The following is a 19,793-nucleotide window of genomic DNA, read 5'->3' on the forward strand; positions in this document are numbered from 1 at the left end:
AGCGGCTAGAATGCGGTTCCATCTGACGTGCCACTGCATCGTGAGAGCCGGTGAACGGGATCCTGGATTTGGATCGTCCCAACTTTTGATTTGTGTTTTTTTTTTACTCCTCTGCCAATGCAAATAATACGCTAGCTAGGCAAACTGACGATCATACCCGTTTGTCTAGTTGCCCTAATTGCCCTGGCTGCCTTAACGATCTTACACCCCCCGACCGACCGATAATATCGGTCATGGGTACGGCGCACGGTAATGAGAAGGCCGTGTCGCGAACGGAGCGCATTCCTAGTCGCTACGAAGTAGTAACCAGGTAAAGAAGGTGCACATAAGCTTATAACGTTCAAGCAACCTTCCCGTCGTCATGGGTGTCTTAACCTCGAAGTACTGCTGAAGTAGGAAAGATTCCTACTGGCGGTTCGATGTAGATGGACTCGAACGCATTCAAGTCGGGCGGCTGAAGATGGCCAATCCGTCCCCGGCACGTTTCCAGCGTATGATCTAGGATCCCTTACATCTACCGATCGTTGAGCAAACCGAAGTCCAACTTGCATATGTCGGGCCTAGATGACCAAAGGTAGCACGGTCATCCTATGAATCGGCAGGAGACTCCGAGCCCAAAGGAATCTGTGCACGGCAGCGACATGCAGATGGCAATGATCTACGTAGGAAAACGAGATGAGCAATAAAAAAAGACCTCAAAATGACTCTCAATAGTTTCTACGTGTAGCTTTTACCTTGGGCAAGATGTAGTTTCTAGGACTAGGACTAGGATTTAAGAGGTATGTAATCCGTATGTATTATGTATTTAAGGTGGAATCTATTTTTATATGCATACCTCGATAGATCGAATATTGAAACAAATATTATGCATATATGGTGTCATTGGTACCTTAGAATCACATGATAATCCTCTTACTCTAACACAAAGCCGCAATCAAAGTTGCGCCACTGTTTCTAATCCTTCCATCTTCTACCTCTAAATAGTGTACTACTCTCAGCTGTTGTCTAAGAGTGGGCAGTTATTGAGACATTGCTCACGTTTTCCCCCCAATAGTTTGTCTATTTATTGGCTGTCAAGCTTATTCAGGGTTGTTGGACCTTGCCTTAGTACAATACCTAAGGTGAGACATCGTCAGCAACTACGGCAACAATACGTCTGACAGCTCAATGGAACAAGACCTGCATGAACGTCTTAGTTGAGCTTCTACGTTACCTAGTGCACGCTTTTCTTCTTTTACTACAAACCCCCGCGATACACAATTATGTTAGGTAGTCCTATGAGCGATGCTTCAAGCTGCCTGCATGACCGGCATTCCGATATACACGATGGCTTCTAGCGATAGATATGAGTGGCTGGTAGGGTATCATGCAATGCAATGCAGGTGATTGGTCAAATCATACAATCCTCGATTTAGTGGCCACCAACATGATGGGTAAGGCTCTCGCCATTTTGCTCACCTCCGTGTAGCCTGCAACTGCGCTAGGTACATCGTCGCAATGCGTTTGCTAGACGTTGATACGCTCAAGCTGCACGAATTTATGGGCAGCAATATCCCAAAGCACCAATATGCTATTCTCTCTCACACCTGGGACGAAGAGGAGGTGAGCTTGCAGGATTTGCAGGCGGGGAGCGGCCCCTCCAAACAAGGAGGCTACGAGAAAATTGTTCTCACTTGCAAGCAGGCGAAGCAACACGGTTGTAAATGGGCTTGGGTGGACACATGCTGCATCGATAAGACAAGCAGTGCTGAGCTCAGCGAAGCTACCTTACCGCCCGGGGGGGGTCTTTCAAAATGCTTACAGTGATAATGTCGAGTTATTAAAATAATGTTACGCGAATATGCTAAGGAGAACGTTTTTAAGTGAATATGTATTTGTTTTGTATATATTTTTAAATATTAAACATGGGTTTATATATATAATATGTTTTTAAGTTAAAAATGTATTTATTTTATATATATTTTTATATGTATAATATGTTTTTATATTAAAATGATTTTTATCGAAAATGATTTTAAAAGTATAATATACCGAGGTAATGCTTTTAAAAGTGTAACATGGTGAGGTAATGTTTATGTAAGCAAGGAAAAGGGTAAAAAATGAAAAAAAAATTTTTTTTTTTCGAAAGGAGTGGCTGTTTTATAGGGATTCGAACGTATGACCTTAAAGTTTCACATTAAGGTTAATAGGTTAACGTATAATTACTTCGTATCATATGGGTGGCCAGTTTATTTGATTGAGCTAATTAAATGATTATGTAAAAAGCATTGGAATTTTACTTATATAAGGCTTTTTTGCTTATATAAACTTTTTTTTTTAAAAGATAATTTTAAAATAATTTTTCATCTTAAAATAAGCTTCTATTATAAAATAATTATATAATGATTATATAATATAAAATTATTTTATTATTTAAAATATTTATATATATAATATTATTAAATTAAAAAAATTATTTATATAATTATATAATTTTTTATTTAAACATTATATTACGTATAATATAATAATAGTTATTATTTTTAAAAAATAAATTTATTTTATTTTTTTAATTTTATTGCTTAAATATTTTCACCACGAAAATTATCCCTGTAAGCATTTTGAAATACCCTCCCCGCGCGTTAAGGTATTAACTCAATGTACCAATGGTACGAAGAGTCCGCTGTGTGCTATGCTTATCTTATAGATGTGGACGATAATGTATGAACCAACGAAGTCTAATAACTCGGCTGAAACTTACACCTTTAGTTCCCATATACGTCTCGTCGGAGCAAAGATGACGGTGAACTACTTGCCTCTAGATGGTTTACTAGAGCTTGGACGTTGCAGGAGCTAATTGCGCCGTCGAATATCGTCTTCTACGGTCGCGGGTGGGCGGAGATAGGCAGGCGATCTAAACACTCGATCCGAGATGCCCTCACGCATATCACGGGGATTCCCGAGTCTCTCATATCCACACCCAAGTCCCCCCTATCACAATATAGTGTCGCACAAAAAATGTCTTGGGCGGCTCATAGATTGAGCACGCGCGTTGAAGATATAGCGTATTCTCTGCTAGGAATTTTCGAGATTAATATGCCGCTCCTCTACGGTGAAGGCCCTAAAGCTTTCGTCAGGCTACAGGAAGAGATCCTTAAGGAGACGGATGATCACTCGCTCTTGTGCTGGACCGTTCCAAGATTTAGCCCCAGAGCATGGTCGCTAGAAAGCGTATTCGCGAAATCCCCTAACGATTTCGCAGATTCCGGAAATATCACTGGGAATCTTTACGATGCAGGTTCTCCATCCGCGATGACCAACCGAGGACTTCAGATTTACCTCCACCTCATAGAGCGAAACTATAGCGTGCATTCTCATTTATACTCTGCGAACGATGAAACTGCCGTCTATAATGCCATGATCAATGCCGCTTATTGGGAGTCTAATAGTTGCGTAGGTCAGGTGTCGATAGTGTTAATCAGAACACCAAATATTACTGGGCATTTTTATTCCTGGTCAATTAATAAATACGCCAGATTAGCAACACCAACACTTAGGCGATGCGGCTTAGGGAAATTCAATGGACAGAATTCCTTGGTTCAGATATATATCAACAAAACCCTCCCTTCCTGGGAACAGAATCGTTTCGGTTCCGGTGGTGTCCATCTACAAAACATTCCTATTGTGAAAAGCATTGCACCATTATCCATAGCATCAGTATACGATTCCCCCACTCTATTCGAAATCAAGAGGGTATGCTTTTCTGGAATACAGGAACCATTAGAATATGCCACGAAAGATGCAGTATCTACAACAGGAGAGATAACGTGGTCTCCAATTTACGGCTGTATCAAATTTGGATTTGGGTCTCAGCAATCACTAGAATACCCTTACTTTGTAAATTTCGCTGTAGCAGCCGAAAATGGATGGCAGCCATTCAATCTTCTACTCGTCTGGAATAATGAATACATACACTTTGGCGTTGACTCAAGTGAGTCTTGGTTATTTTACCTATCTCAGTCATCTCGCTCACTGGCCGGTATAATACTTCAGAGATTGTTAGATCCGTCTAACCCTTCAACGCATCGAGGAAATTGCTGGGAGATGTATGGCGAAATAGCTAGGGCAAGGAAATCCATGGAGATAAGCGTATTTCACCCACGTGGCCTCTCCACAGTTGAGTTCATTCTAGAACGCGAAAACCCTTATACCGACGATGGGGAGGCAGCGGGTAACCGTTTACATTTCCTAATCTGGGCGAAACGGGTAGAATAGGAGTCCACAACATACCAGAGGTGCTTGAATTGCATCGTCTATATTAACTACCTATGCTATGCTCCGAGATGAGCATATTCCTTATTGAACGCCCTACCGATAACCATGCGGCGTATCTCTGATGTTCCCGCCCCTATCTCATATAACTTGGCACTAGTAGAGTGATTAGCAAAATAACGGGAATGGCGTAACCTAGATATGTGAGAAACTTACTCTCTTAATAATCTTGACGCCGGCATCTCTTCCACGTAGCCCATACCGCCGAGTAATTGTATGCAATCCAATGAAGACTCGGTGGCCCGCTCAGCCGCGTACAGGATGGCGCCCGCGCAGTCCTGAGTCCTGATCTCCCCCTCCTCGTCAACAGCCTTAGCGGTGGCATAGGTGTATGCCTTCGAAGCCTGCAGCTTCGTGTACATGTCGGCTAGTTTGCCCTGCACAAACTGATTGTGCGCGATGGGTGCGCCGAACTGCTTCCGTTGGTGTGTGAATGGCAGCGCGACGTCAAGAGCTGCTTGCATGATGCCCAGAGGTCCCGCGCTAAGCACAAGGCGCTCGAGGTCTAATCCCTCCATCAGAACACGCACTCCCCCGTTGATTCGGCCCAGTACGTTTTCCTCCGGCACAAATACGTTGTCGAATACTAGCTCTCCCGTATTACTCCCCCGCATACCCATCTTGTCGAGCTTCCGCGCACAGCTGAACCCCTCGGAGCTGGTTTCCACGATGAAGGCTGTGATCCCCTTGGACCCCTTGTCGGGCTCGGTCTTGGCATACACAACCACAATGTCGGCGTCCGGGCCGTTCGTGATCCACATCTTGGTCCCGTTGAGCAGGAATCCCCCGTCAACTTTCTTCGCCGAAGTTCGCATGCTAACGACATCGCTGCCCGCACCCGACTCCGACATAGCCAAAGCGCCGATCTTCGCCCCCGCGATCAGGCCCGGCAGGTACCGCGACTTCTGGTCGGGGGACCCGTTGAGCTGCAGCTGGTTGACGCAGAGCTGGGAGTGGGCGGCGTAGCTGAGGCCAATGCTGCCGCTGGCGCGGGAGATCTCCTCCATAACGATACAGTGCGCCTGGTATCCTAGAGCTAGACCGCCGACGTCCTCGTCTGCCGTCATCCCTAGAAACCCGGCCTCGCCTAGCTTCGGCCACATATCTGCCGGAAAGGCATTGCTCTTGTCCGTACGCGCGGCGACCTCTTCTGTTATCTCGCGCCGCGTGAACTCCTGCACCCGCTCGCGGAGCTCGGCTAGGTCGGCGGTAGTGGGTGCTACGAAGCCTTGGGGGTGCTTTGAGGATGCATACCGCCGGAGTTGTGATGGCGATAGGGCCAATGGGAGGGGAGATTTGGTGGTTGGTGTTAGTGTTAGTGAATGCCGCGCTGGGCGACGTAGAGCTCTAAATGCCTTCATATTTTATATATAAATAAACAATTGTTTACATACCCAACATATGTAGAAAGTAAGTTTTAAGATCTAGAAAGGAAAGAATATACTACGTATTGCTGATAACCCTCGGCTTATTCCTTCCCCCAAGATGTAAACGGATGACGGTAAACCTCGGCATAGCGGCTATAAGCGGTATCCGCCTCAAAGCTTCCCTCGTTTCCCGACGTCAGCTCCCCATCTTTCAACATTCCATGTTACCTAAATTACCTATGTAGTTTCCTTTCTACGTAACTCCCTTTCGCAGCAGTATGTAGCAGGACGTACACCATCGCCAAGATGTCTATACCACGATGTTCGAGGGATCTCCTAGGCTTCTCACGCCAATTGACCCGACATTGTACACGATACCCCCGCCGAGCCCCTCATGTCCGTCTGTCTGCTCGAGCAATCGCGTCTTATACGGCCCCGTACCAAGCGAACGCGATTTCCGTAATACAGAGCAACGTAGACTCAACCTCGGACGAGTTCAAGGAGAATGAGCGGCTTATGAATGAAGCCATGGCCCGCCTAGAGCAGCTGACGCGCTCGGCACAGCAGGGCGGCCCCGCGAAAGCAAGGGATAAGCACATAGCGAGGAAGAAGATGTTGCCACGGGATCGAGTTACGGCATTGATAGATCCCGGGACGACGTTTATGGAATTGTCGCCCCTGGCTGGTTACGAGCTCTACCCAGAGGCAGACGTACCGGCGGGAGGTATTATTACTGGGATTGGTGTCGTAGAGGGCGTAACCTGTGTGATTGTTGCGAACGACAGCACGGTAAAGGGCGGTACTTATTACCCCATTACTGTGAAGAAGCATCTGAGAGCCCAGGCCGTAGCTCAGGAAAATAAGTTACCGTAAGTAAAGCTTTTATTAATGGCTTAACTACCTAGATAATCTAGTAAAGTCTAGTCTATTTAGATTAACACTGAAATAGCTGCATATATCTGGTGGATTCTGGCGGTGCAAACCTGCCTCATCAGTCAGATGTCTTCCCAGATAGGGAGCATTTTGGTCGTATCTTCTACAACCAGGCGAGGATGAGCTCTCAAGGAATTCCCCAGGTCTCTGTGGTCATGGGTCTATGTACGGCAGGTGGCGCCTACGTCCCTGCTATGAGCGACGAGAACATCATCGTAGAGGGACAAGGCCACATCTTTCTAGCCGGACCGCCTCTCGTCAAGGCTGCCACGGGCGAAGAAGTATCAGCCGAAGAACTTGGCGGTGGCGCTATGCACACCTCCGTATCCGGCGTGTCGGATTACCTAGCCGTAGACGACGCACATGCCATTGTGCTCGCTAGGAGATGTATTAGCAACCTAAACTGGCCGCACAAGGCCGTCCCAACTCAAACAAGCTATTCCGAACCCTTATATCCAGCTTCGGAACTGCTCGGCATAGCGTCGACGAACCTACGGAAACCGTTACCCATCCACGAAGTTATCGCACGAATCGTCGACGGCTCGCACTTTGCCGAGTTCAAGCGCGACTACGGCACTACCCTAGTTACGGGCTTCGCGAGCATCTACGGACACCGCGTCGGCATCGTGGCCAACAACGGAATCTTATTCGGGACATCGGCGCAGAAGGGCGCCCACTTCATCGAGTTATGTGCGCAGCGCGGTATCCCGCTAGTCTTCCTGCAGAACATCAGCGGGTTCATGGTCGGCGCGCAGGCGGAACGAGACGGGATCGCTAAGCACGGCGCTAAGCTGGTGACGGCGGTCGCGTGCGCCGATGTCCCCAAGTTTACGGTCGTCGTGGGAGGGAGCTACGGCGCCGGAAACTATGGCATGTGCGGGCGTGCGTATAGTCCGCGGTTCCTCTGGATGTGGCCCAACGCACGTATCGGGGTTATGGGCGGAGAGCAGCTTGCCAACGTCATGGAGGCGGTGGGCCAGAAGTCAGATCCGGAGCTAAGAGACCGGATCGAGCGCGAGAGCGATGCTGTGTATTCCTCGGCGAGGTTATGGGTAAGTCATCGTGGGATCCGTGAAGGGTCACGCGCCAATCCTAAACTGCCTATATCGTCATCGCTTACGTATCTATCTATACCTACTGACACGATTCTACTACACAGGACGATGGCGTTATTCCGCCGCAACACACGCGGCGCTACCTTGGATTGGGGTTGAGAGCCGCACTATCGGGTAGGAACGATGTCCAGCCCGGTGATACCAGATTTGGGGTCTTCCGGATGTAGTGTAACGAACCACACCCGACGAGCTGAATTTACGCGCTGTTCAAAGGGTAGGGATGCTAATGGGCACGATATACGATCTGCGGACTTCTTACCTATCCTATGATAGACCGTAGATAGCGAACTAGCAAAGTTCAAGGCGGTGAGCGGGCTCTGCAAAAAAGGGTTATGGAAACTTGACCGCTTCCACCCCTGAGTGAGGACTTTGCCCCATTGTCGTGTTTTTTCGGGATCATTAGGGTCCTGCCCATCAGGGTCCGTCCCTGCAATGAAACGGATATGTGTCGAAAGACAAGTCATTGAGTTCATATCTATCTACCTACCTAAGGCAAATTCAAACTTCACGATCCCACATCTTTAGTTGTTGCTGCTCATGTATGTGTTTTATGGGCTGATGAACGCTTTCCTCGTCGAAACTCCTCCGAATTCCACATCAGCACACTTGTCTCAAGCGTTCACGCCCTCAGAACCCTTCCTAACATAAGGTACTTCGTACGTTTAGGTTAGGTAGGTAGTTATTCTGTAGAATACGAGATGTTTGGCGCCTCTCCTACTTAGATGTATGTAGATATACGATGCCGCGTGTGCGCGTAGCCGTCGCTAAGTGCAACTCTGCGAGAGCCATGGAAGAAGCCAAGCCGTCCCATCCCTTGCTTGATTGATTGCTTGCTTGCCCGGGACCATCGGGTACCAAACTGAAGGATTCGAAATAGGATGATGACGATCCTTTTTTTTTTCTTTTATTTCTTGTCCCCCTCTTGTGAGGCACGGGCACGGGGACAACTCCCAACTTCGGTATTAATACGACTTTTCGTTCGGTGCCCTCCCGGCTCCTTACATATACGTAGGTCGGTGTAGGCAAGGCCAGCAGATGGTTTCGTGTAGAGACCAGCATATGACCTACATATAATATAAAAATATAGTATATTAGGTACATACGTGCATAGGTATATACCCTATATATACGCATGACGCATGAATAAGTACGGGGTCGTTACACGAATGTGAATGACGTGGGGTTTAATGCGGCCCCTCCCGCAGCAACGGCTGGAAGGGATGGGGATGGGGATGGTATTGTACTCGCAGGCGGAATTCCGCAAGGGATATACGTACGTTGGGTACATTCGTCGCCCCGAGGGAAGCCATGTATGTATGTCACATATCAATTTCCCCCTTTACGGATCTCACATATACATATCATGACACGACGCGGGATCTCCCACACGGCAGGCAACGTTTGCGCTTGTTGGCACTACGTGTAGCGGTATGCGGTGTAAGTGTAAGCTGACAGGGTGGCTGGCGCGAAATCCGAACGAGCGTGCCGTGCCTGGGCCGATATGGGCGGACGATCCTGCTGGGGAAAGTTGATTGATAGGTCCGCAGCTCATCTATACATATCTCCCCGACTTGCTTATTAGTAAGAGTATAACAAATAATAAATAATATAATATAATACATAACACATAAGCAAGAGCTTGGCTAAGCTAAGCCAAGTTAACCTCACCACACCAAGACAAAAAAAAAAAAAAAAAAAAGAACATCGGGTAACGTTCCTGAATCAGCGATCCTTCTATACAACTCTACTATGTATTCACGTATGCGCCTATATCGAAGCGCAAAGCCCCCCTCGACGAATCGCGTGCCGGCATCTAAGGTACCTGGATCTTGTAAGATGGTAGGATTCCGCCTTACCTACCAGCCCCCACAACCTCGGAACCGCAGCACGACGAGATCTACATCTCGTCAAACCTTAGATATATATGTTTAAAAGGGTACATCGTACCATATCATATGTATGTAAGGAAGCTTTTTTCTCGTAAAGGTAAGAAGACCGAAAAAAAAAGAAAAAAGGGGGTGATGAGACTTGATTGAGAGTAGGTAGATTAGGTACACAATGACGAGGAGTAGAAAAAAAAGAAAGAAAAGAAAGAAAACCTTTCAGAGACCCATATGTACACCACCAACCCGGACCGCCGCGGGAATGGCGATCCCGTCGCCTTATGTCATCGATCCCACATGCGCCGTGCGTATTTGCTCATACCCGACATATGTACATAAAAAGATGGATTTAGCATTCGCACCAACAAGACCCAATCCTATGCGTAGTCCGGAAACGGGGCAAAGAAGGCGAATAAAGTAGTTTCCCAAAAAAAAAAGATAGGACAATTACTACTTTGAAAACTCTACATCCAGTATCTTACTTAATCATTATATGAAATAACAACGAAGCATCACGTAAAAAGGCAGGTAAGTCTAAGTAAATATCTCGGCACATCCGGACCTTACCTAACCGTTGGCTAGCAGCCGAGTAGTACCTAAGCTATGTAAGCGACGAGACCTTGGCGTGTAATAAATATATCACGCGTGCCTAGTAGTGTAGTATGTATAAGGCGTGGCTGTTCTATTAGTAGTGTCCGACGTACCGTAGGAGGTAAATATCCGTTAGGTATTCGTTACCTATTCGTATCCCACCCAGCACGGGGGTATTCTCCGCTTAGATATTCCCATTCCCATTTACCAACATCTATGTATCTACGGCTTCGTCTTCGTCATCGCCTAATAACTAAGCCTTTACACATACATACCTAATATATCTGATTTAAAAATAAAAATAAAACATTAACACATATCAATATATAATAGCACCACGGCTCCAGTTCATACACGTGCACAAGTCCACACTACATACATACAACAAAGCCCATCCATCCCATCCCATCCATCCGCTCCGCAAGTGGGTGTCTGTCGGTCGTCAAGACTCTCGACTCGACTGGACAGGGGCCGTTGACATCACGTTGCGCGGCTCCGGGCTGGGGTAGGTTCGTTCGTTGCGCGCCAGGGCCCTGGCCCTCTTTTCGACCGGACAAAACCAAAGGGGGGGGGGCCCTGTTTGTTCTACATACATATATAGTTCCGGTGAACGCTTTCGGGTATCAGCAGGGATCGAGGGACCGCAGAAACGTGGGGTGGCATTCTTTCCGTTCTGGAAGGACTTGGCGTCTCCCTGACTATGTTAGGTAGGTATGTATCTGTGTATGTATGTATGTAAATACATAGATTGCGATCACAACCACCAAACTTGGTCCGTTGCTGGTTGGCTCGTGTCTCTGCGTATTATGGTCCCGTAGTTTCGGGATGCAACCGGGCGCACAACGGCGCCACATGTTCGTAGATTAGGTACATACCTACATACATAGGAGACCTACCTACCTACCATGTATGTATGTTTAGGTATGTAGGTAATTAATTACGACAAGTTCCGTAAAACCCGCTATTCAAACTGCATATCTTCTTTCCGCTCAACCCTTTCTTGCTGTTTTCCTTGCCTCTGGTCTTTTGGGCCACGTAAACTGGGTTACCGGGTTGCTCGGGTTAATTAGGGAAATATCGGTGAAATAATCCTTTCTTCGGTATGGATGACTTGCCTGCTACCTACTACCTACCTAGGTGAGGCGGCTTGGAAGACGGAGCCCGCCGCAATGGAAGAAAGGAAGATTTCTAGACCTGGCAGGTCAAATAACCATATCCTTGTAGACAGACCATGTTCCTTTTCTACACTTCCGCCTTTTGATTCGGTTTGCGGCGGCATTTGCCCTTGCAGCTCTGCTAGCAAATGTTGTGCATATGAGTACCCAATGTACCTACTATACGGATGCTAATACTATGTAAAATGTATTGTACGACCTAGGATCCATTGGGATCCGTTAGTCTAGCCTGACCTTCTGACCCAAAGAGCCTGCCCATCCACAGCGGGGGTTCTAGACTACCCAATGGTACTCGAGAATCGTGCTAGATTAATAGTGTACAGGTTAACCTAGCCTTTAAGCCTTTGGCTAACCTGCCAATACTAGCATTCTAGATGTCGATAAGGATGGTGGAGAAGAATGGCGGGTTGCCCCAAAAAGGAATATGCGCTCAACTCCTTTTATCAGTCGGGCTTGTCTGCAGATAGTCTCAACAGCCCGCTGACGCCGCACACAGCAGCATAGCTGTCTGGAGTCTTAAGCCATACGTTGGCAACGCGGGCTCAACGTCAAACGACCTCACATATGCACATCTTTCCAACCAAATAGCCTGAATAGGAACATGAATTCTGGTGACACGTACATGTACACTTCCGTATAACAGCTCGAACAATTGTGGCCGCCAAAAGCAAAACGCCTCCCCCAACGCTGATTTGCATGATAAAAGATAACGCCGATACGATGCATTGTATGTAAATGCCAATGCTTCTGAGTTTCCCTTTCTCCTTTTAATATCCTCTAGAGAAACACATTTTCGCCGTAAATATACACACGCTTAACAACTTTTTAAGCCCGCTATAATTGCTGTATAATACCTGTTAAACCAATACTCATGGCTACGTAACGTTGGAATCGTGTACCAATAAAAACTATTACCGACGAGGTTTCTTGTCACCCTTACGCTCGAGGAGCAGGGTAAGTTGACTTTTGGACCGGCCGAGCGGTACCGTCGGTGTTGCACTTGGTTGAGTAGGAGTAAATCGCGAATCGAGCACGGAGCTACCGGACCTTCGGGAACTGGTTTCGGCATCTCCCTCCTGTCCTTGCATTGTACTCGAGACCATCTCACCGCGCGGTGGGTTCTCGTCATACTCTATAATCGTTCCTTGCACTGTCGTATTTGTTACTGTCGCCGTGCTCGACGATGTCATACTATGAGGTGGAGCAAGGCCGCCAACTGACTCCTGTGAGCTACGTCGTGTGGAGCCAACGTCTGATCTCGATCGAGCCATGAAAGGCGAGACATCGGGACGCGGCTGCTCTTGTGTATCGCTCCGCCTATGACCGGACCCACGTCGACTCGTCTTCACAGGACTGGCATCGTTTATCACAGTACTATTCGCGTCGTCCGTCGCAAGGTTCGACTTCATCGCATCGACACGCTCTTCTTGGGCTATCAACCGCTGGCTGTCAGCACTACCTGTCTGCGAACTACCTGGTTTCGAAGCGCTGGGTTTATCGGGTGAGAAAGTGGCCGGTCGTTTTCCTGCTGCCTTTGCGCTCAGCTGTTCACTCGCTTCTCTTCCCCTCGAAGATATCCCCTTGCTTGATTTCTCTGGAATTGTCGTAGTAGAGCCTTGTGATTCGGACTGTCTCGAACCAAGCGAAGTGCTTCCTTCTTTAGACCCGGCCTCGGCTCCGCTCACGGCGGTAGAAGACTGAGAACTAATCCGCCGAGGCATTGCAGGTCTTCTTCGAGAAGCACTAGAAGCTACAAATCCAGCCGTCTTCTTCTTTGGTGTGGTATGGGTCGTCTTTCTCCTTTCCTCCTTGGCTGGTGAACTAGTAAAACGTTTAGAACCACCACTATGATTCACCGCTGTGCTCCCAGATGAAGCAGGCTCACTATCCTTGCTATCATTGGCCTCGCCATCAGATCCCGGTGGTGATACAAACCGTGCTGTAGGTCGCGGCCCGGAATGCGAAGGCCCCCTAGGTTTCTTCAAGATGGGATGTGGTCGTTTCACCACGGATGATGGTGCAGTCTTGATAGCCTCGGCCTTGGCTTTCAACCCAGACTCAGAAGACACATGTCCAGGTGTCTCAGGCTTGGCTTGGACTTCTGCGGGTGGGTCGGCTTTCAAGTCAGGTGAAGGCTTTTGGACTCGTCGTTAGTATAGGTCACTCTTTGACACCACAAAACTTACCGGCTCGTATCGATTCGCCGGACCCCGTAATTTAACGAAACTTTCTTCCTCGGAGATACTTTTAAAAAGTCGTGAAATCACTTTTCCTGAAAGATAGCGACGGTCACCGCCTAAGACGCGAGTCCAGAAGTTTTCGAGCCGTCTCGCAGTGGGATCGATAAGTTCTCGGGATGTTGTAGTAAAGACTGTAGACCAATTAGTATTAATTACACCAAGTATGGTTAGGAACTATCTTGACCATGGCAAGCCGCAAGTATCTGGCTTAGTGGAACAATGTCGTACTTTGCTATCTCCTCGTAAATATCGTTTTTATTGAACACAATGCCCTTGGGCAAAATCATGTCCGCCATCTTGACCGGGTACAGCTGAATCGGGTAGCGTCGACCAGGAAGCTCACCTCTACCGCGAGCTTCCGGTAGCGACGGATATTAAAGATTATACACTCCGTAGTCCTTTGGACTCTGCGATTCATAGTTGAGATGTCAAAAACTTGAGCAGGTAAGGCTGATCTGATCGCCTCATCAGCTGGGAGCCGCCGTGGAACTTGCCGCCCAATACTCGCTAAGCTAGTCCACGCTGAGAATTCAGCTTGTCCGAGGATGGGTACTGCTCCACACAAGTGGTCTCACTCTAATGCATCGAGTAGCCTAGAACAACAACGGTATTCTGGACCAGTCGAAGGGGTCCGGTAGCCAGCAAACACGCTGGAACCCAAGCGGAATGCTGAGACACGAAAAAGAGCAACCGGGAACTGGTCATCTGTTTGCCCGTCTGCGGTAACACGTCAACAACTCTGAGAGCAATTGGATACGGGATGGTCCCGGACGTCCTATGCAGCTGTAGAGCCAACTGGTAGGCGTAAAATATTAAAAATAACGACGGTAGAAATTATCCTCAAAGCCACGACATAGGTAACTGGTAGGGTAGCTAAGTTGGTGAGTAAATACGCGAACAGACTGAGCAGTTCCGCCGGCGACAATGCGCTCTGAACAGAGTTGAGCTCGGAACTAAGGGGGATAGTTGAATTTTGGAAAATAATAAGTCAATAGCTCAAAAGGCAAAAGAATGCGGCGTAGTTATTATCAGTATTCAGGATAGAGGTAGACAGATCATCGTCAACTGCCTCGTTGGCGTCTAGAAGACGGCGTATGTATTTTGGAAGGAAATATGTATGAAGTTAGTATGAAGTGTAGGAGAAAGGGCGTAATTTTCACAAGCTTCGATGGGAAAGGGAAAATTGAGCAAAAGATCAGGTAGGTACATGTACCTAAGGAAGTAAGTATGAGGGTGAGTACCTAACCTGTATTAACGTACCTGCCTCTCAAGGGATGGCAATGTCAATGGCAATGGCAATGGCAATGGGACATGAAGGTACCCGTTGCGGTACTACATTGACCTATTCTTGCTATTTCCCTCTGTCTGGAGCCGCGAAGCGCCTTCCACCTTGGGTCGGTATGTACTATGTATTATTAACCCCAGGCTCCCAGGCTCCTCGGGCTACTCAGACATGCAGGTATGACCTGTAATAGGTGCTAGGTGCAAAAGCAGACTTTTGGCGGCTTCGGTAGAAAGCAAGCACTAACGCTTTAGGGGTCTACGGTGGGTACGACCCGCTAAAGATCAAGGACCCTAGCGGACTTTATGAAGTCTGAAGGTCCAGCATCCTCGGCTTTTTTTCGCCGTTATTACCTGGACTCCATTCTATCTCCGTCCATCCTACATTATACTTTCTCGCGAATCCTCTGAATTGAACCTCATCTATCAATGGTTCAAAGGTTAAGAGGGGAACTACCAGATAGGTACCCATGACGCAAGCTCAAAATTTCCATGTTCTCTTGAGAGAAATGCACAAGCGGCTTCAAAGTTCAGATTACCCTAACCTTACCTACCTACCTAGGTACCTGTTAACCTAGTTCCATAAAGTCTATGGCGCCGCAGGTTGCCTAGCCTAACTTCTATCCAAGGAATTTAGTCGTCTCGGATTGCCCCAGGAACTCGGACAAGACTTATGACATGGTTTTTTCATCGTCCACCTTATTAATCCTTGGCCTTAAAGGCTAACCACCACCAGCAACAACATGAGTGGTGGACCGGATCACGGACCCGGATCGCACGCACTTACATATGGGCAAATCTCATTAGTCTACGAAGGGCTCACAGGACCTCGAAAAAGATAACAATATAATAAGAGAAGTATGCATCCACTTATGGGCTCGCTTAGGTCGATCGTGAGTACGGCCAGCATCATCCAGAGGGAAGTGTCCCTTTTACTGGTTACAGCTATGTACCCATGCAGCTGCCAACTCGCACAAATGCCTCGAATACATACATACTGCTCTTAAATGGAAAGGATTTCGAATTCCAAGTGCGTAGTTTACCTAAACTAGGTATCCAGCAAAGCAAGGGTTTTGGCGTCGATTTGTCCCCCCCACGTCTTCGGCGAATCTAGCTTCTGTTACTAGAATTGCCCAGGGTTCTAGAATGCTCAGAATGCGCTATCTAGGTAGTCAGGGGGGCTTCCATCGAGCTTCTCTCATCTCAAACCCGACGGAGACAGATCCTTTTCCGCATCCACTATCTGAATTTGACAAAGTACTTATCCCAACGAAGAAATAATGATGCAACGGCGCAAATAGGACATACATGATACAGTCAAACTCCTTCCCAGGGAGCATCACCGATCATAACCATCCCTTGTCACTTGACTTAGATGTCGTCACTGACTCGCAAGATCCGCGGTCGCTTTGTGCCCAGCTATTACTCGGCACTTAATCATCATCCGACTCGATTTCATGGTACAGATTATCCATTTCGACACTATTAGGAGCGCAATGTTCCTACCAAAAGCGCAGCGTTCCTTAAGAAAGTCTAGTCAGACTCCGGTGGATCAACACGGGCTCTACGAATATCGCACTTGATATGCCGCCTACTTCCAGTACTCTTCGCACACCGCTATCTTGGATTCAATAACCTACCTATTTTTGGGAGCGGTGGACGGTGCTACTGCGGTCGCTGGTCCACTGGACGGCTACGCCGTGCTTTGCGAGGAAGATTGAAAATTATCAAATTCGATGCGCTAGGTTTTGGCCATACGGAAACTCCCCGTTCGAAGTGCGAAGTGCTGTGAGATCAGAGCAGCTTACCGGCCTAGGTAGGTATGATAGGCATGTTTAGTTGGCCCCCTCCCTAGGCCAGCTACCGTTTTCTGTCTGCGCGCAGTTAAGTGTTTTCTATTCCCATTGCGCCATCGAAACCTTTCATTTCCTTTTGTGGATTTTTTTCCTCATCTCCGGCTTTACAGATCTGCTCTCCTGCGGGGGATGTTGAAGGTCGTGTGACCTGCTTACCTACAGCGCTTTTCTTATACCCAGACTGCCAGAGACCAACTATTGGCTAGAATGCAGAGCGCAAGCATCACCACAGCAATCCCCTCCCGTGACCTCCTCACAGATAGGAAGGCTAGCGACAATGGGGTTCATATGCCTTAGTGTCATGAGGGACCTGACGCAATTTTATGCCCGGGATCGAATTAAGAATCCCTCATAGAGGGGTCGCATCCGGCTGAAAGATATTAAGTCTCTATTCCCCGCCCTTTCCTGCGACAAGTGCTTCACCGATCTACATACAGCACGCTCCAGGACTCGCTTGACAACGAAGGACCTAAAAAGATAACAATTACACATATAGAGCAACTCCACATTTTCAATAAAAGCAATGTGCACCACGGGCGCAAGTGCTCACACCGAACTGCCTTGCTTTTGCCTTCTTCAAAGGAGCCGAGCCCTCGTGAAAATCCAAGGACTCTCTTATAATTTCAAGATCCCGAACAGAAGCCTTTCGGGTTCGAAGCGTGCTGGACGACGAAAGAGATCAGACCCAGTATGGATTATCTCTGACGCCAGGTAGCCACATGGCGGCGTCTATTACAAGCAGTATTGAAACATTCCCCAGCGCCTATCTCCTAGGCATGTTTGACTTGTATATTACACGTTCACGTGGATATCCATCCATCATTTTCTCACTTCTCTAGACCGAGTATCGTTCTGGAGGCTTCCTATTTAGGAAGTCGTCATTCTCGCCGTCCCGATTGGCTCAACCATGTCGGAGCCCGGCCACGAGGCTCTCGGGGGTAACATAATACTATCCGTTTATGAGCTTAACCTAATACTCATCCATTTCTCATATGGCTTTCGTTTCCTTGCGCACATGAATGTTACGTCATAGTTGTCATTCAAGTTCAGACACCTCGCTATCAAAGGGCGCGAACGATCCAGCTTTTTTTTTCTGGTGTACATAAGCTGAGCTGCGTCAGTAGTGGCAATCCCCTGACTCTTTTTTTTTCGCGCCATTAATTGCCGTCCATGTGTTTGGCTTTCTGGTCGACCTGCAGGTACGTATGCGCGTTCCGCTCAGCCAGGCCAATCTCTTCTGGATTCACACACACATCTAATTCACCGGTGAGCGGGACGTCGGTCAGAATATCGCTTTCGTGACTGATCACACGAATCCTTTCGGAAGCGCCGCAACGGTCGAGCTAGTTAATAGCAGGTCTTATCATGATCCCTTCATCCCTTGAGGGGTGCTACTGTAACCCTAGTGTTAGTGACACCTTGGTATTACGTTCCCCAGCTCGGAAAACTGTACGGCGTAGACAGCCTTGTTTAAGTGGCTGGGTTTCCGGCGATTTGACTTGTGGCCCGGACGAGGCTGATTACTGTTACGGTTACATTCGGCCGTTACACACGAAAAGGCAGTCATCTGCAACCAGCTGCTGCGGGAGGGTTGCAATGTCGAGCATGTCATTAGCACTCTTATCATTGACCGCAAACTAATACCAACACGGATATTTATATCTTTTAATGCCTCCTCGGTGGGAATAGTAGGTATCATGAAATGAGCAATGGCCCTTAACTGGTTTTTAGCTCTTATAACATTCTATTATCTTATTGTTCGAATAGAGACCTATTAAACGAATGTAAAAGGTTTTTTTTTTCTTTAATTAAAGCTTTCCGCCACTACAAATGAAAGGGGCGTTAGAAGCGGAATGCCTTTCGCAAATATCCCCCCTGAAAACGCTTAATAGCTACAGGTATATCCCCGCTTAGTCAGCCATAGGTATCACGACGTGGTCATCTCTCATCTCTACGAGCCATTTAGCGAACGTGGAATCGGTGCGGGTTGACAGATTCCGCCATTCTTACTTCCCCCTGGATACCGTGTGGCGCCCGGTTCGTCTTTCATCCATTAAGAACAACGCATTGTCTCGGAGAGGTATTCTTAAACAAGACGTCTTGTATTAGGGATCTTTCCCGCCAGTCTGATCCCGAGAGGCTTGCCCGGGCCCATGACCTAAATGGTTCGCTCTAGTTAGATAGTAAATACCATCAAGATACTATCGCCAAAGATCACGCGGCGTTATGTACCGTAGCACAGGGTTAGTAATGATTTATTATACGAACGTCGTACCAAAATACACACATATACAAAACTAGACGATATACTATAAGGCACGCATAGTTTTAGCAACATGTAATAACGTTAAATGGTTAAATATTTTCGGTTGTCGAGATAAGGCATTATCAGGTCATTCTTTAAATATCGAATCTACAATTACTCTATAAGATAATTCCAAAATACATGGCGTGGCAACCCAATATTAAACGAGCAAATGTTCTTCTGGCCCCGAAATCCAACACGGCTAGGAACGAATATTACTATATAATAAACAGGTACCTGACTTGATTATGAAGCATAGGTAATCTTACAAGTCCGAGTTCCTTGCAGCAAACTTTGGCAACGTGTATAAGCCGACTCGGAGTGTTACCTGCTCCGCTAAGACTAACGACGTCTTAAGGTGTCTTTACTATTTATACCACTGGCTAGCAATATAATACATCGGCTGGACGCCGCTATTTCCCTTGAAGGAATCTTCCCCTAGATTATCTAGGATAAAGGTTTCGTTTCAGGGGTAAATTGTTGGTTGGGCAGAAATAACCACATGCTTATTGTTACTTCGTTGTTGAACCTACTACCTATCCATTGATCATTGTATTGTATTAAAACCTCTATCCAACTTAATACGGCAAGCCGTTACCTCTCCCAAGTTGAGTCGGACTTGCAATACATACCGCGCAACATTGATTATCGAAGATACCGAGTGAATGGTACGTATAAAGTAGCGTAGCACGGCCCTTCCTTATGTACCGGTTCTAGGACATCCATGTCCCTTGAG

At 47.3% G+C, this 19,793-nt stretch overlaps 4 protein-coding genes across 4 annotated transcripts; 2 read left to right on the forward strand and 2 right to left on the reverse strand.

The window, feature by feature from the left end:
• Positions 1-1,497: 1,497 nt before the first annotated feature.
• Positions 1,498-4,254, forward strand: F5Y00DRAFT_252169 (HET-domain-containing protein; the record flags this gene model as incomplete). The annotated part of the gene is made up of 4 exons (XM_048009909.1): positions 1,498-1,783; positions 2,627-2,700; positions 2,749-3,663; positions 3,754-4,254. 4 exons carry the CDS (start codon positions 1,498-1,500, stop codon positions 4,252-4,254), a joined length of 1,776 nt encoding a protein of 591 aa, XP_047866804.1.
• Positions 4,255-4,271: 17 nt separating this feature from the next.
• F5Y00DRAFT_232261 (isovaleryl-CoA dehydrogenase) lies at positions 4,272-5,747 on the reverse strand. The gene is made up of 2 exons (XM_048007146.1): positions 4,468-5,747; positions 4,272-4,407 (listed from the first exon to the last, which is right to left on the reverse strand). The coding sequence occupies exons 1-2, from the start codon at positions 5,670-5,672 to the stop codon at positions 4,311-4,313; spliced, it is 1,302 nt and encodes a 433-aa protein (XP_047866805.1). The 5' UTR covers positions 5,673-5,747; the 3' UTR covers positions 4,272-4,310.
• A 16-nt stretch (positions 5,748-5,763) lies between these two features.
• On the forward strand, positions 5,764-8,236 carry F5Y00DRAFT_232262 (carboxyl transferase). Its single transcript, XM_048007147.1, has 3 exons — positions 5,764-6,547; positions 6,628-7,663; positions 7,771-8,236. The coding sequence occupies exons 1-3, from the start codon at positions 5,985-5,987 to the stop codon at positions 7,891-7,893; spliced, it is 1,722 nt and encodes a 573-aa protein (XP_047866806.1). The 5' UTR covers positions 5,764-5,984; the 3' UTR covers positions 7,894-8,236.
• Positions 8,237-12,286: 4,050 nt separating this feature from the next.
• On the reverse strand, positions 12,287-13,911 carry F5Y00DRAFT_260328 (uncharacterized protein; the record flags this gene model as incomplete). Its single annotated transcript, XM_048011001.1, has 3 exons — positions 12,287-13,510; positions 13,562-13,746; positions 13,800-13,911. The coding sequence occupies 3 exons, from the start codon at positions 13,909-13,911 to the stop codon at positions 12,287-12,289; spliced, it is 1,521 nt and encodes a 506-aa protein (XP_047866807.1).
• Between the last annotated feature and the right edge of the window lie 5,882 nt (positions 13,912-19,793).

Source organism: Daldinia vernicosa (assembly GCF_022497035.1).
Source record: "Daldinia vernicosa strain CBS 139.73 unplaced genomic scaffold F5Y00scaffold_13, whole genome shotgun sequence".
Classification (NCBI taxonomy): Eukaryota; Fungi; Ascomycota; class Sordariomycetes; order Xylariales; family Hypoxylaceae; genus Daldinia; species Daldinia vernicosa.

What these genes read in the sequence shown, in the direction of transcription:
- F5Y00DRAFT_232261 (XM_048007146.1), bottom strand. Translation starts at nt 5,672, where the DNA reads ATGAAGGCATTTAGAGCTCTACGTCGCCCAGCGCGGCATTCACTAACA. An exon ending in GCGTCAAGATTATTAAGAGA is followed by an intron (nt 4,408 to 4,467) that starts GTAAGTTTCTCA and finishes TCACTCTACTAG; the next exon opens with TGCCAAGTTATATGAGATAG.
- F5Y00DRAFT_232262 (XM_048007147.1), top strand. Translation starts at nt 5,985, where the DNA reads ATGTCTATACCACGATGTTCGAGGGATCTCCTAGGCTTCTCACGCCAA. An exon ending in GCTCAGGAAAATAAGTTACC is followed by an intron (nt 6,548 to 6,627) that starts GTAAGTAAAGCT and finishes ACACTGAAATAG; the next exon opens with CTGCATATATCTGGTGGATT. An exon ending in ATTCCTCGGCGAGGTTATGG is followed by an intron (nt 7,664 to 7,770) that starts GTAAGTCATCGT and finishes TCTACTACACAG; the next exon opens with GACGATGGCGTTATTCCGCC.